General features: G+C 50.2%; 2 protein-coding genes and 1 pseudogene across 2 annotated transcripts; 1 reads left to right on the top strand and 2 right to left on the bottom strand.

The window, feature by feature from the left end:
* Positions 1-358: 358 nt before the first annotated feature.
* LOC147982461 (uncharacterized) lies at positions 359-1093 on the bottom strand. The gene has a single exon (XM_087516310.1). It carries the CDS (start codon positions 1091-1093, stop codon positions 359-361), a length of 735 nt encoding a protein of 244 aa, XP_087372436.1.
* A 241-nt stretch (positions 1094-1334) lies between these two features.
* On the bottom strand, positions 1335-2334 carry LOC147982460 (uncharacterized). The gene is made up of 2 exons (XM_087545692.1): positions 1639-2334; positions 1335-1564 (listed from the first exon to the last, which is right to left on the bottom strand). Exons 1-2 carry the CDS (start codon positions 2330-2332, stop codon positions 1335-1337), a joined length of 924 nt encoding a protein of 307 aa, XP_087401818.1. The 5' UTR covers positions 2333-2334.
* An 8210-nt stretch (positions 2335-10544) lies between these two features.
* LOC147982459 (uncharacterized) lies at positions 10545-12210 on the top strand (annotated as a pseudogene).
* Positions 12211-15044: the final 2834 nt, after the last annotated feature.

Raw genomic sequence — 15044 nt, 5'->3', positions numbered from 1 at the left:
ATGCTGATCCTGTTGGAGGTGCTGGTGAAGACCTGGCTGCTCCTGCAGAAACAGTTGATGCTGAAGCTCTCTTATCTGCTGCTGTTTTTCTGTTCCTCACTGCTTTAGGAGGTGGAGCAGATGAGGCTGGCATCTGTGAAGTTTGGTGTTGATGTGGTGGTTCTGGAGGTGGGTGACTAGCACTAGAGGAACCCCTAAAAATTTCTCTATTCTCCTGCATGACAGAATTGAGATAGTTAGTACATAGAGCAGACCTAAAATAATTAAACAACTATTAACTAAACAAAGAATGCAATTTTTAAATGACCTGGTGTAAGTTGTTTCTCATCTGTAGACTTGGGTTTAGAGCTTTCCCACATTAAGTAAATCTATGGCCCTGTAGATCACAATTGCTGCATGTAATTGTTCCCATCCTGCTTGTGTCTTTTGGTGCAGGCACCTCAAACTGGCCCTTTCTCCTAGCTGTTTGTTTCTTCCTTGCTTTTTCTTTGAACACTGGTGGCTCAATATCCTGAGTATGGGTGTCAGGCCAGAATCCAAGACCAGGGACAGGGTACACTATGTCTTTGTATGCTTCAATATATAGTGGTTTTTTGAAAAATTCATGCACATAGTCCTCTGGGTGCATGGGAATCTTGCTCATTGCTGCTATTGCATGATTGCATGTCACACCTGTCATGTCCCACCTCCTGCAGTCACATGGGTTAGTAGCTAGGTTGACACAGTACTGATTTTCCTTACTAGACACTTGCCAAATGTCAGGACCAGCCTTATGTGCCTCACAAAATTTGGCATACTTCTTATTCTCCTCTAGTTTCTCTGAATAGTTGGGTGTGATCATCCACCTGCTGTTCTCTATTTTTTCCCTGGTCTTCTGCCTTTTGATCATCTGCTTAGTCCTTATTCCTTCAAACATAGTTCTAATTGGTTTGGCCCTAACATCAAGGATCATTTTGTTGAAAACCTCACTAAGGTTGTTCACAACAAGATCAGTTTTGCAATTGTAATCCATTGAAGACCTACACCAAGTCTCCTTTGGAATTTTTGTAAGCCACTTCCAGGCATCCTCACACTCTGCTTTAAGCTCTACCATTGCTAATTCATGGCCATGTTTGGTGAATGAGTAGCTCCTTATCTACTAGCTTTTTTAGTTCTGCTCCTCTGAAACCAGCTGACTGAAAATTTGCATAGATGTGCCTGAGGCAGTATCTCTGAGGGGAATCAGGGAACACCTCATTTATAGCCTTAAGAAGACCCTGATTGTAAATTAATAACCATGGCCATGAACAAAAACAAATAAAACCAGTAATAACTATATTTATCTGAACTACTGGCTAAGATAGGTTGCATACCTTTTGCCTGTCAGAAATAATGGTGTAGGTTCTAAATTTGCTTCCACTTCCAATGCAACATCTTAGCTGGGTTAAGAACCATGTCCAACTTTCTGAATCTTCCTTATCAACCACACCAAAGGCTATGAGGTAGATGTTGTTGTTGCCATCTCTTCGTGTGGCTGCAAGAATTTGTTGTCCAGTGGTTAGCTTGATGAAGCAACCATCAAGCCCTGCATCCATACCCAAATTAGCTACCAAAAAATTACAACAAGATATTTTGAACAAAATGCAGTTATATATTTACCTATAAAGGGCCTGCAACCATTAAGAATTCCTTGCTTTGATGCATGCAAGCAGTAGAACATGTACTTAAATCTAGGAGTTGGGGCAGGGGTTTCTGGGTCCTCAAATGTTGTAACTACACACCTGCTACCAGGGTTTGTGTCAAGAACTGCTTGTAGGTAGTCCCTCAGTCTATAGTACTGCTCCTTCTGGTCACCTTGTACAACCTTAATAGCCTTCCTCCTTGCCCTATAGGCCACACTCTTTGATACATCAACTAAAAACTTGACTTTGCTGTTTTTAATAAGTGAATCCACATGTGCTCTAGGATCTGATCTAAGAGAAGGCTCAACTGCTTTGGAAAGCCACTTAGCAGTAACCTTTGTGTTCTTTGCTGATGCTGGACAAGTGTGCTCCATGTTACACTTCTTAATGCAAAATGTTCTTTCATGAGCTATCCTGGAGGCACACATGTAAAATTCACATCCATGCTCTCTCTGTGAACACCAAACAATAATTCTTGTTGGAGTGTTCCTGTGGTAGTGAAAAGACCTCAAAGTCCTTGTATGAAAATCTCTTAATGCTTCTCTGAACTGGTAAACAGAATCAAAACACAAGCTCTTGCACAAGAGTAAATGTGAATTGGGAATTGAAGGGTCAAAATATACCCTTTCCTTCATCTTTTTCTTACTACTCTTTGTCTTTGGCTTCTTCATGATGTATGGTAGTTCATCTTCATCTTCTTCTTCCTCATCACTTATGCCTGCATCACCAGCAAAACAAAACTCATCTGCTTCAGAAAACCAATCTTCAAAACGTTTTTTCTCTACCTCATTGTGACATCTGCTAGTTGGCCCAGGGTTCTTCACATGTTTCACAATAGCAGTACTTTGCAATGCTGTTTCCTCTTCAGAGGCACACTCTATTTCCATTTGTTGAACAGCTTCAGCACTCCCATCTGAATGAACTGAATCATCAGTACAAAATTCAGACACTTCAGTGTCTCCTTCAAAGTGGTTCAAATCTGCCTCTCTTTGAATCCTGCTCCTCTCAAGCTGAGCCTTTCTATCATTTATCTCATTCTGAAGCTCAGATTGCTCCACAACCTTTTGCACACAGCAACTCTCTTGAGTGTTCATGTAATTCTGAATAGGCTGTGTACTTATTGCAGGTTCAACATCTCTCACAACCCTTATGTTCACAACATTGACATGATTAAAAAACTCCAACATTTCATGAACACTAGCTTCATTACCTAAATACTTTACTCTTTCAGATCCAATTTCCTCCTCCTTCACATAGTACATGTAATCACTCTGCCCATACCCTTCACTAGTAATGAGTGATTGTAGAGTAACAAAATATATATCCGACTCATATATACCCCTTTTCACAGGGTTTCTTCCTTCTAAATGAAACCATATCTCCTACTTCTTGTCAGCAAAACTGCAGAAATAGGTGCTCATGAATTCAATTGAAAATGATAGAGCTACAAGTGCAATACAGTTTACTACACATGTCCAACAAGCTCTAACAAACACATCTTACTAATTTGCCAGATTGAAGCAGCTAACCTAGCAGATGATATTTCCATACCTGCAACCCATTGGCGATGACTGGGCGAGCTGTGCCTCCTGCTGCTGCGAGCCGGCCTGCGTCGAGAAGCTGGTGCTCCCCAACCAATTGTCGACTGAGCCCGCAGCGTCCAAACTTGTGCCACCGCCGCCAGTGTCGCCGCCGCCGTCACCACCACCCATATCGCCGACGCCCCCCTCCGGAACCACCGCCGCCATCGTCGTCGCTGCCGCCGCCACCTAGTTCAGAGAGAGGGAGAGGACGGAGAGAGTGCAGCGAGAGGGGAGAGGATCAGATCTTGACCCGCACCCGACCGACAGCCGCCGTTCCGACAGCGGACGGGCCGTTAACGGCCGTCAGCGCGCGCCGGCCGTCCGTTAGCCCACGTGGCAACTGTTGGCGGGCCCAACCAGTCAGAATAGGGGTTAGCGCGGGCGAAGCGAGCGATTTTTGCCACGGCTTAGGAAAAATTTGGTAGTTTTTCACACAAAAACGTAGAGTGGTAATTTTCCGTCATGTTTACGGCAAATGTGGTAGTTTTTGATTAAATACTCACAATAAGGAGGTAGAGATAGAGTAAGTTCAAATCACATGTAACTTGTCTTGTACTTGAAAGTCTCTACCCCACCAATGTACACATAGATCGGCTTTTAGCCCCGCAAGCTCATGTAGAGTACCTGTCGTAAGTGTGAACTGATGAACACGTCTATATAACAGACTAACAGTTAGTCTCCTATATTGTACATGTCTTGCGGCAATACAAGTCCGTGTCCTGTCCGTGCCCGTGTTCGTATGTGCTAGTCGTCTTGGTAATACTGTATATATGTAGCCTGAAGGTGCGTCCATGGCGTGGGAAAATAAAATAAAAGCAGAGCTCAACGAGTTGCACGCACACGTGATCCCTGGGAAGCCAAACCACATCGATCTATGGCCAGAGGTCGACGGCACCGGTGCGTCAGTCAGAACCAATCTATTGAGTCCTCGTGTACTTGCGCCTGTCTTGGTCCCTGCGTCTGCATCTGCCGTGGCCAAAACTATCAGTCTCCAGAGCAAGCACCAGCACCGTGGTGCGACCTGCCGCCAGACGTGCTCCGCGACATCTCCGGCCGCCCTCCTGCATCCCGGCGAAGCCACATGGACAGTCGTTGAGAGGACGATGGAATCCCCAGACAGTGGCAACTTTTGTGCGGCATATCACCGTGGAAAGATCTTGCTCACCACCGGGCCAAACCTCTGGCACGTCGTGATGCCGGATGATTACCACGGTGATGGAGATGTGGTGGTGCCAAGCCCGTGGATTCTCGGGGAGTGCAATGATTAGGGCATCTCCAACCACGCCCCCAAGAAGACCCCCCAGGCGTTTTTTCGTCCGCCGGCGTCAAAAAATCGGCCCAGTCGCGTTTCCAAGAGCTCAGTTTTCGCCGGCTCAGGCCGAAATTGGCGCCGGCGGACTCAACCGGAACCCGGTGCGTTGGGGGTTGCTCGGGGGCGCCGGACGAATCGTTTTTGGCGCGAAGAGCCGTGGGTCCGCCGCGTCAGCGACTCTACTCTCTTCTCGCCCCTTCGTCGTCCTCATCGTCTCGTTTCCCGCGACGAATCAATGCCAAAGCTGCCGCGCCGGTCAGCCTCCATTGATGCCTCACGGGCGGCGCAGTGAAGGCTGGGCGACGCGTCCCTCGGCTGCCACGCAATCACGCCACGCGTAACGCGCCGGCCAAGCCTACCACGCGGCGTCTCTGCCTATAAAAGCCGGCTGCAAGCGCGCCGGAGAGACTCACCCCGATCATCCACCGACGACGCGCTCATTTCCCCCCTTTCCTCTTCTCGCCGTCACCAGTTGAGAAAGCATGGCCGAGCGTTTCCCAGGCGACGGCGCGGCGGCGAACGGATTCGGGCGCCGTCATCTGCACGAGGACGAGGCTCGCCTCCTTTTCGAGGCCGAGTACCCGGTCCCGCCGGACATGCGGGTGCCCGGGGCGTGGAGGATCAGCGCTGGCGGCGTGCCGGTGCCTCCGGTACCCACCGGCGCGGCGCGGCGTGCGGAGATCGCACGCATCCTCTCGTCCTTGCCGCGTGCGGCGAGGGAGGGGCCCCGGTACGTCCCCGACAGCCCAATCTGGGAGCCGTACTTCCGCCGCCGGCACGACGAGCAGCTCGAGGTCACCAACGGCGTCGTGCCCTCCGGCAGGTTCAACGCCGCCGGCCGGCGTCGGTGGTGGGGCGTGCCCGGGCGCACGTTGGAGTCCGCCCTCGAGTACATCGAGGGCGGCAACACGCCGCGCCTCGAGTACCCCGCTCCCCCGTCCTTCTCACGCCGCCGCGGAAGGAGCCGAAGCTCCTGGACGCCGAGGCGCATGGAGACCGGGGTGTCCTCCTCCTCGTTCGGCGGCTCTCCCTGCCTCCACCTCCGCCCCGTCAAGCCGGAGCCCCAGGACACGCCTGTCAGCGTGCGTACCCGCAGCTCCGGCGCCCTCGTCGAGCCCAAGGTGGAGTCCAGCCTCCCCCTGGAGTACGAGGAGATAGCCCAGCGCGGCTTCTCCGACGAGGACGCCATGCGGTGGTCGCGCGACGACTACGTGCGCGAGGAGATGGTCCGGCAGCGCCGGGCCCTGGAGGAGATCGCCGCCCGCAAACGTGGGCGCGAGGACGAGGACGGTGTCGTCGTCCTCGATAGCGACGACGGCGACGCCCCCGGACCGTCCAACCCGCCGCGCCAACCGGGGGAGGGATGCAGCAGGGACGGCGGAGGCGTAGGCGGGGGCGACGACGACGACGACGACGGCGGTGACTACACGCGCTTCTACAGCCTCCTCGGCATGTAGAACCGCGTGGGCGAGCGGCGAGGCGGGCGGCGAGGGAGAAGGCGGGGTAGCCCGCGGTAGTTTTTTTTTTTTGTAAAATATGTTTAAATTTGAACGAATTCGCCCGTGTTTGCGTTGTGTTTACACCGAATTTAAACATTTTAGAAACCCGTGGGGGGCCGCGACTGGGGGGCATCACGCCCCTAGTGCGCGGTTTAGCGCCGGTGCACTCCCAATGGGCGATTTTTTGCCCCTCCTGAGAGGCCAACGACTGGAAATGCCCTTACTTCTATGAATGCAACTACCTCCTCGAGTCCCACGGCGAGCTTCTCTGGGCATCAGTTCAGGTCCGCAAAGATTACATGGATCTGTGGCAGCGTGGTGAGGCCATTGTCCCTCACCTAATTGGCGCGCTCTCGGTGTCCGTGCACATCCTAAAAGAAGACATGGCGGCACCGGAGAAAATGCAGTGGGTGAGGAAGGACGGTAGGGCCTGGCTAACCGCGTCTTATTCCTGGGGTGGCCCAACAGCTTTGCCGTGGAGGCCTCACGGCTTGGCGGTCATGATGTGGCCGGCGGGTGTGCCTACTTCATTTATGACGTCGAGGCCAACATGTTAGAGGAGGACATGATGTGAGTCATGTTATGTGTTTAGGTACAACCTCGTACTCCCTTCGTTTCAAATTACTCGTCGTAGAAATAAATGTATCTACAACTAAAATACATTTAGATACATCCATACCTGCGACAAGTAATTCGAAACAGAGGGAATAGATGACAAGGCCAAATTCGTGGAAAAGTTGCCTCATGGATGGGACGATGATTTGTGCATAACTAGATGTAGACCTAACTACAAAAAAGTTAATTCCGTCCTAAACGTGAGTGTTTTCCATTCAACTTAGATATACTTATTTCTCCGACGACATTGTGCCATAAAATCTTCTCGTCCTTTTCTGTTTTCACCAACAACCTTGGCCCTTGGCATGGAATTTGAAGTGAGAAAAATTTATTTTTCTTGGAAATAAAAAACTCGTTTTTGATAATTCATGCACTAACACTATATTTGTAGAAACGACAATTGTATTGACAACACATGAGCATTATAATTAAATATAGAGGTTAGTAGTGCTATAGTTTATTTGTTTTAACAACTGGCATAAGATAAGCTGATGGCTAAACTATGTATTGCCTCATTTTATTGGTTAGATAAATTTAGTAACCCTTCGTTCCATAATAAATTTTATTTTACTGGATCAGAAAATTATTGGAAGGCGTAGGGCTTCGAAATGGAAGAAGAAGAAACTACAGAGGATTCCAACTCCAAGAAGCATTATTCATATTGAGAGACCTGAGCGCCAACATTACAAGTCTTATTTCATGGTGATCGTGCACAACCTGCCTCACGAGGTGGATAGCTTTCAGCTGTGCCTGTTCTTCGGCAAGCACGGTAAAGTGACCAAAGCTAAGGTGAGGTGTAAGAAGAAGACGAATATCTCAAAAGGATTCGGGCATGTGAGGAACAGGCTGAAGCTCTCGCTACTCTTGACGGACTGGTCAGTGCATACATAGTATTGCTTAATTAAGGGTGTTTGCGGCTATCAGATTATGCATGACCATTTTTGGTTGGTTCATAGGTGTGTAGCAATTGGTGGATACCCTTTTTCTTGTTTGCAGGTTTTGGGTGGATGCATCCTTGAAGTGAGCTTGGTGGAGACGCTGAGGCTATCGGAACAACATGTGAATTTTGTTGGATTGAAGGAGTTTAGTCTTGCCCATCGCATATATCTTGGTTTGATGCTATTACTATTTGCATTAGTGCTGTTCTGGAAGACTATCTAATTATATGAATTGTACTCCTGAAAACGGTATCACAGATGACTCTAAGCGAGAACTGCATTTTATGATGTTGTTCTAGATGTCCCCGATCCACCACCCTCAGCCCCTCTCAGTCTACTTTCACCTAGAATGATGAGCTATAGCTTTTCCATACATGTGTTTGTGACCTGATTCGAGCACTCAGTGTTGGTACTCGCTCTCCGAAAAGAGCCTTCGGTGCTACTCCATTCCAAAATAGATGGCTCAACTTTGTATTAACTTTATACAAAAATTAATACAAAGTTGAGTCATATATTTTGAAACAGAGAAAGTAGTAGGTAACATGTAGTGAGTGAGTGATATGTGCACGTCGCTCGTTCCCCTGTCCACCGTTATCGTTTGGCTCCCAAAGTTTTATATGCTCCTTCTACAATTTTCTCGATGGTAAACGTTTAAAGATGGTGCGCCGGCCGAAGCTTTGGCCGGTCTCCCGCTCCCACGCGCTCCTACTTCTCTCCCGTCCCACCCGCTGCTACGGAGAGTTGCGACCACGAGCGGCCCCGGCAAGCGAGCAGCCCCGGCGAGCGAGCGGCGACGGCGAGCGGCCCCGGCGAGGCTGCCGTCTACCTCCTGCATCGTCCCTTACCCCCTGCCGCAGCCAATCTCGCTGGTGAGGTCGTCATCCACACCACGGCCGGTGATTTCCCCACACACACGACCACCTCTCATCCGCAGCTCCAGCTATTCTCCCAGCGCGCCGTCTCCAGCTCCAGCAACCCCCAGCTCCGACAGACGAGCTGCATAACTGCGACAGCGAGGCACACCCATGACACAGGGGATGCTGGAACCGGCATCTGATTTTGCGGCAACCGACAAATCTAGATCTGGAACCAGCATGTAGTTTTGGTGCATCACCTGGAGTGTTTTCCATGTCGTCGTCGGCGGCCGCCTCATTTTGTTGCAAACGACGAGGCAAAAGCTTCTTCCCGCAAGATTTTTTGCTACCATGGCAACCGGCGGGAGAGCGGCAAAACTACCGTGCACGGTATATACCTAGCCTGGATCTGCCACTCATTTTGTTACTGAGATTCGTGCCGAAAAGAAATCAATGTGCATGCAAACCAGTAATCACCACCCCTCCCGTCACCTGCTCAGGTTGTGTGTGTCAATGCTCTTCGTAAGTATTGTCCTGTCCTGTGCGTGGATGTGCCCCTTATTGCAACTCTATCAGGAAATATATTATCTTTTTCTATGTAAACGATTTAAATACCTCATATCTTGTAATACAAAAGTGTTGCATTCTATCTGGACAAATGTGTTTATTTTGACGAGATATTTAAAACACGACCAATATTGAATATGTTTTGAAAACTTATTTTTCTTACGGCTCAAATACATTGACTATTGTCTACAAAAATGAAATAAGCACATATGGTTTGTAAACATATTACACATCAGACTTATGATTCAAAAATAAACTGGGTTTAAACTTGGAATCATATAAAAAAACCATGGATGAGTGAAATACAAGTGCATCGTTTCTTTGGTCAGGGAGGAAAGTTATGCGCACATGCGAAAATGTGACTGATTGACATGACATTAAGTACTGAAATTAGGGGTCACAGATTGAGATGAACTAAGCACCGCAGTAAATATGATGAGTGGCAGATACATGGACGGTAGATACCGTGCATGCTAGAATCTCTTTTCTCCAACCCGCGGAAGCAGCGACCAGCAATGGCTTTTCTAGCAAATGATTTTTGTCCCGGCAAAGTCAGAGCTGGAACCAGCTTTAGTTTTTGCTACAATCTGCAAATCCAGAGCTGGAACCAACAACATTTTTGTTGGAATCAAAGTAAGCAGGGGCTTCGACGGATGTACGTTAGAGCTACAACCAGTGCTGAAAAATGCTACATCCGGCAACCATGAAATCTACAACCAGCTTTGAAAAAAGCTTCAACTGGATACGAGGTAGCTGGAGGTCGGCATCTCGCAGCGGCAAAAAGCTGCAACCGGCATGGAGGAAAGCTACAACAAGCTTCTAAAAAATCTTCAAACCGAGAACGGCTAGCTAACAATGGTGAGCGGTGGCGACGGAGCTGCATGGCGCGTGGTGCTGTGACAGGTGCGCGGCGAGCTATGACGGCAGACTGCGACAATGCTGGAACCCTCACCCGGCGGTGCTGCAACCAGAGGGAGAGAGACACGCCCGGCCCGGTGGAGCTGCATACGGTGAGTGCCCCCGGCGAGCTGCGACGGCGAGTGGCCCTAGTGAGCTGTGACGCGGCGGCCAAGGGCGAGCACGAGCAGTCTGACCCGCTGAGATCCATTTTTTTCCTGTGTTTACGCGTGCGTGCGGGAGGAAGAAGATGACTTGGTCGGGGCAATCTCGTCCACTCACGCGTGCAAATCCAACAGTCAGCAGCCGAGGGCCGGTGCGCCGGGGCATAGTACTGCCCTTTCTCGATTCCTTTTCTTGAGACATTTATTTCTCGAGATTGAATATACGTGGAATGGTGAACCAACGGAAGAGGGAACAAAACTTGAAGTTAACGTAAGGACCAGCAATATTAGTTAGTTGACGCAAAAAAAACAATATTAGTTAGTCCCGCGCACAAGTGTCCCTATTGAATCGGTGGTTGGTTTCGTGACCGGCCCGTCAAATAACTCTCCATATAAAGTGTCTAATCCGCAGGGAACGAAAGATTTCATCAATTCTCCGTCTGGATCCCGCCGTCACAATGGACCTCGCGCCTCGGTGGCCAGACCTCGCGCCGGACGTGCTCCGTGACGTTGCCAGCCGCCTGCAGGACGCCGCCGACTTCGTCCGCCTCCATGCTGTCTGCAGGTCGTGGCGCGACTCACGCGACGTGCCGCCGCCGTTCCGGACTACTACGACGACCCATCAGTTCCTCCCGTGGCTCCTCACTGCGGCCGACAAAGACCACCAGACCCCTCGCAAGCTTAGGTGCATCTTCTCCAAGTCCACCTACCGCATCACGTCACCGCCTCCCTGCGCTGCTAGAGGAAACTGGGTGTGCCGCGCCGACGCCACCGCCGTCCAGTACCTCACCGTCGACCGCTTCCTGAACCCTAGCCTCCACGATCCTGTCACCGGACAAGTCACCCGCCTGCCTCGTTTTCCAGTGGGACGAGGGTGACCCCCACGGCATCCTCTATGGCGACGGCACCATCCTTTTATACAGCATCTCCCACACCGATAAAGGCCGCAAGGCCAGCTTTAGGGCGTCGCTCCTGCGTCCCGGCGATGCAAAGTGGACGCTCGTCAAGAGGACGCTTGAGACCCCCAGCAGGAAGGTTGAGTCCTGCGCCGCGTACCACCGAGGCAAGATCGTTGTCACTGTCGAGGATACGGTGTGGCGCGTCATCACGCCAGACGGCGACAAGGCCAGTGACGTGCTGGTCCCGAAGCCCTCTCCGCCGTGGGAGTGGCAGCAGGGACAAGGGTTCTTCTACACGCACCAATACAGCCACGTGTTGGAATCCCGCGGCGAGCTGCTGTGGGTATCGGTCGCCGGCAATGGTGTCACTTCTCAGTGCGGGGCTCCTTGTCTCTATGTGTTCGTGTACACGCTGGAGGAATCAACGCCGGAGAAGATGCGGTGGGTGAGGAAAGACGGTCATAGCCTTGCTGACCGTGTGCTGTTCCTAGGGTCACCCAATAGCTTCGCCGTAGACGCCTCATGGCTAGGCGGCCATGGCGGGTGTGCATACTTCGTCTACCACAACAATAAGAATGCCTTCCCGCAGGAGAAGCTTGGTGCATTTGAGTACAACTTCATTGAAGGGAAGGCCGAGTTTGTCGAGCGGTTGCCGCCAGGATGGGATGGCAAGAAGTGTACATGGCTTGTCCCCCAGCCAGACATTGCGCCACTTCAGGTACATATAGTAAGACATCAGAAATAGATCTTTCTAGTTGAATACTTCATTAACCTTAATATCGCATAAGCATCACAATTGGCAAAGTGCTAACAAATTAACATTGATTTTGCTTTATCAGATCAATAAGAGGTCACTGATGGCTCAAGAAGTAAAGCAGCAGCAAGCCGCTATCATGGTGAGACATTACGAACCTAGTTTCACGGTGTTGGTGCGCAACTTGCCTCTTGGGGTGAACAGCTCTCAGCTGCGACTCTTCTTCAGTAACCACGGCAAAGTGTCCCATGCCAAGTTGATCTACTACAACAAGACAAAGACCATAGAGGTTGCTGGCCTCTTAACTATAACGATGGTGCATGCCCACCAAAAAGAAGCTCTAGACGCTCTCAGCGGACTGTCTTTGGATGGATGCAGCCTCGAGGTTAGCTTGGTCAAGGAGGAGCAACGACGGCGGCGACATGGCCGCCCACTTTGTTGAAGTTATGATGAAAATTCTCCGTTTATAACTCAAATTTTCCTATGCACCTTGTAGATTTATCTGAAACAATTGTCATCTATTAGAAAATAAAAATAGAAGAAATAGATTAATAGAATAAGAGTTTTTTCATTATAAAAATAAAATACGAAGTTTTTTTGGGCATGTGGCCAATTCAAAAGACAAAGTTATACGTGTCTGTACTTTGTAGTCACAGAGTCCCAGTTTTTTTATTTGAACACAGTACAGACGCAAGCGCTCATACATACGCGCATACACTTACTCCTATGAACGCACACACGCACAGCACCAACACTTGAATCCTGGTGGACTAAGGATTCCACTGTTCCTCTAACCATACAACCACAGGTTGATCCGTGAGTTGAGCTATTTGGGTGGTGCTAAAACACTATATATCGTGCCTGGTCTCTCTTTTACGTACTCCGCCAGGTCAACACCGGGTGTCTCGCGTCATCTGGCAATGTATAATTGGGAAAGGAATCGGGATTATCTTTGCAATACATATGTGCAGAGAGAGCAAAGACGGCACGTTAGAAACCGACCTGTCATGCGTGCTCCGCGACGTCTCGCGACGGCCGTTCTATGTTGCCAATTTTATCCGCTTCCAAGCGGTCTGCAAGGCATGGCATGATACATCACGCGACACGAATATGATGACGGCAAGAAAGCAAACCTCGTTCTTACATTGGCTCCTCGCACCTAACAAGCCTGACCTCAAGTTTGGATGCCTCTTCTCCAGGACAACCTACGTCAACGAACCGACATCCGGCCATTGGAACTGGCTGGACAGCGCCCACGGCACGGCCCTCCGCTACTTGGTTGATGGCCCCTTCCCTAGCCTCCGCGACCATCTCGCCCGAGCCATTCAGCACCCATCTCCCTCCTTTGCCGAACAAGTACAACGAGGGTCGCTCCATCTTTCTGCATGGATTCTGTGGCATCCTCTATGGCGATGGCACCATCTTTCTATACGACGTTTCACACATCAACACCATGTTCACGACGGCCCTTCTGCGTCCCAGTAATGCCAAATGGACGATCGTCCACAAGAAGCTAGGACCCCCTCAACTAAGTGGCGACTTCAAATCCGGGTCACTGTTGAGACCAATCTTTGGCTGGATTGAGAGTTTTCCTAATTAAGAAGCATAGACAAACTGTTGTTGTGGGTGTTGGAGCAGTAATTTGGCAGAAACTCGTCAAGAGGACGCTTGAGGCCCCGGAAACTCTCCTACATTTCATCATGTTTACCCACATGATCCTAGTGTATTGTTTTTTCAAGTCTAGAGATCAAAATGTGACTTGTGGTACTCTCTTTCTGAAAGCAAAAGCATTTGTGGAAATAAGAGACCACGTCAATGACAAAACTCGCCCTTATGCATGTGACTTGTGCTACTCTCTTTCTTATGCCCCAGTTTGTAGGTCGAGCATATGCTGGGAACCCCGCATGGTCAACCCCATGTGCTTTTCCTTTCCATTCCCCTTGATGCCATCAAGGGTTGCTCAATACACTGGTTCCGAACCGTGTTATGCGGTTTGTCCGTTCCTTTCACCGATGAAATGAAATTGGGGGTGCACCCCTCAATTCAAAAGAAAGGAATAAGAAAAACATGAGAGTGGAAAGACAGGGATTTTCAATAGAACGTATTGCAAATGATTCCTTAGGGCATCTCCAGCTGTTGCCCCCCCCCCAGGACGCATAAGAAAAACACGGGAGTCACTACCGGACTCGTGGCCTATGCCGACGTCCCAGGGCCCAGGTCAATTCCCGTCGGCATAGATCTATGCCTACGGCTGCCGTCGGCATAACCTCGTCGGCATAGATCACGTCAGCGTACTCTTGTCAGACCGTCGGCATAGTTTAGCCGTCGTCATAGGAGCCTATGCCGACGGCTCCCGTTCGGCCGTCAGCATAGTTTAGCCGTCGGCAGTGTTTTTCGCCTGACGGCAACGGACGGCGCCGTCAAAAGCGGCGACGAATCACGGAAAGCCACGTGGCGGAGGTATGCTGACGGCCAAGCCGTCGGCATAGGTGGAAACCTATGCCACGTGGCTTACTGTGGTGCCTCCTGGTGGCAGGAGCCATAGGGATAGATTAAATCTATGCCGACAGCATAGCTGTGCCACGTGTCGTTCCCTGGTGTTTCCTGGCGGCACGGCTTTGCCGTAGGCATAGCCCTGCCACGTGGCACGCCCTGGGAAGCCCTGGGCTTATCTATGCCGACGGCTTTGCCGTAGGCATAGTTTTTTTTCCTGTTTTCTCTTTTTTAATTCATCGTTTGCCTTCGCTCGTTGCAAGTACTCTCGCACCTCGAGATTCCTATGCTCGACAAAGGCCTTATATGCCTACATAATTTAGGTTGTTTCTAAGTGAGCAATGCTGAAAATAAACTGAGGATGCTAGAGAGAAAGAAGATAAAGGGGAAGTACTTACAGCATGCCGGCGGGCTAAGGGAGGCTGCGAACGCCCCGTACTCTCAAACTGGCTCGGGTTGGTAGCCCAAAGCCATGTGTACGAGATCGAAGGAGTGATCAAGTCATCGAAACCCGGATACCGGCCATGTGACTTCCCTTGGATGGCCACCACCGCCGTGTCGTCGATCTGAGACTAGGCGACCTCAGGAACAGGAACATCCGGATGCAACTTCTGATAGTTCTGAGTGTAAGACTCCAGGTGCTCCTCGGTCTTGCCGTAGTACTGGCTCTTGCCGTCCTTGCGATCACTCCGCTCGCGGGCCAGCTTCCACGACTCAATGTATGAGAGCGGCCTCTTCAACTTGTCCTCCTGCAACGTCAAACAGAAGTTAGCCACACATAAGAACATGACGGTAAAGAAGAACAAAA

Source organism: Triticum urartu, chromosome 3A (genome assembly GCF_056163025.1).
Source record: "Triticum urartu cultivar PI428250 chromosome 3A, HENAU_Tu73, whole genome shotgun sequence".
In the NCBI taxonomy this organism is placed as follows: Eukaryota; Viridiplantae; Streptophyta; class Magnoliopsida; order Poales; family Poaceae; genus Triticum; species Triticum urartu.
The sequence above is the reverse complement of the archived record's forward strand: the minus strand, read 5'-3'. Positions and strand labels throughout refer to the sequence as shown.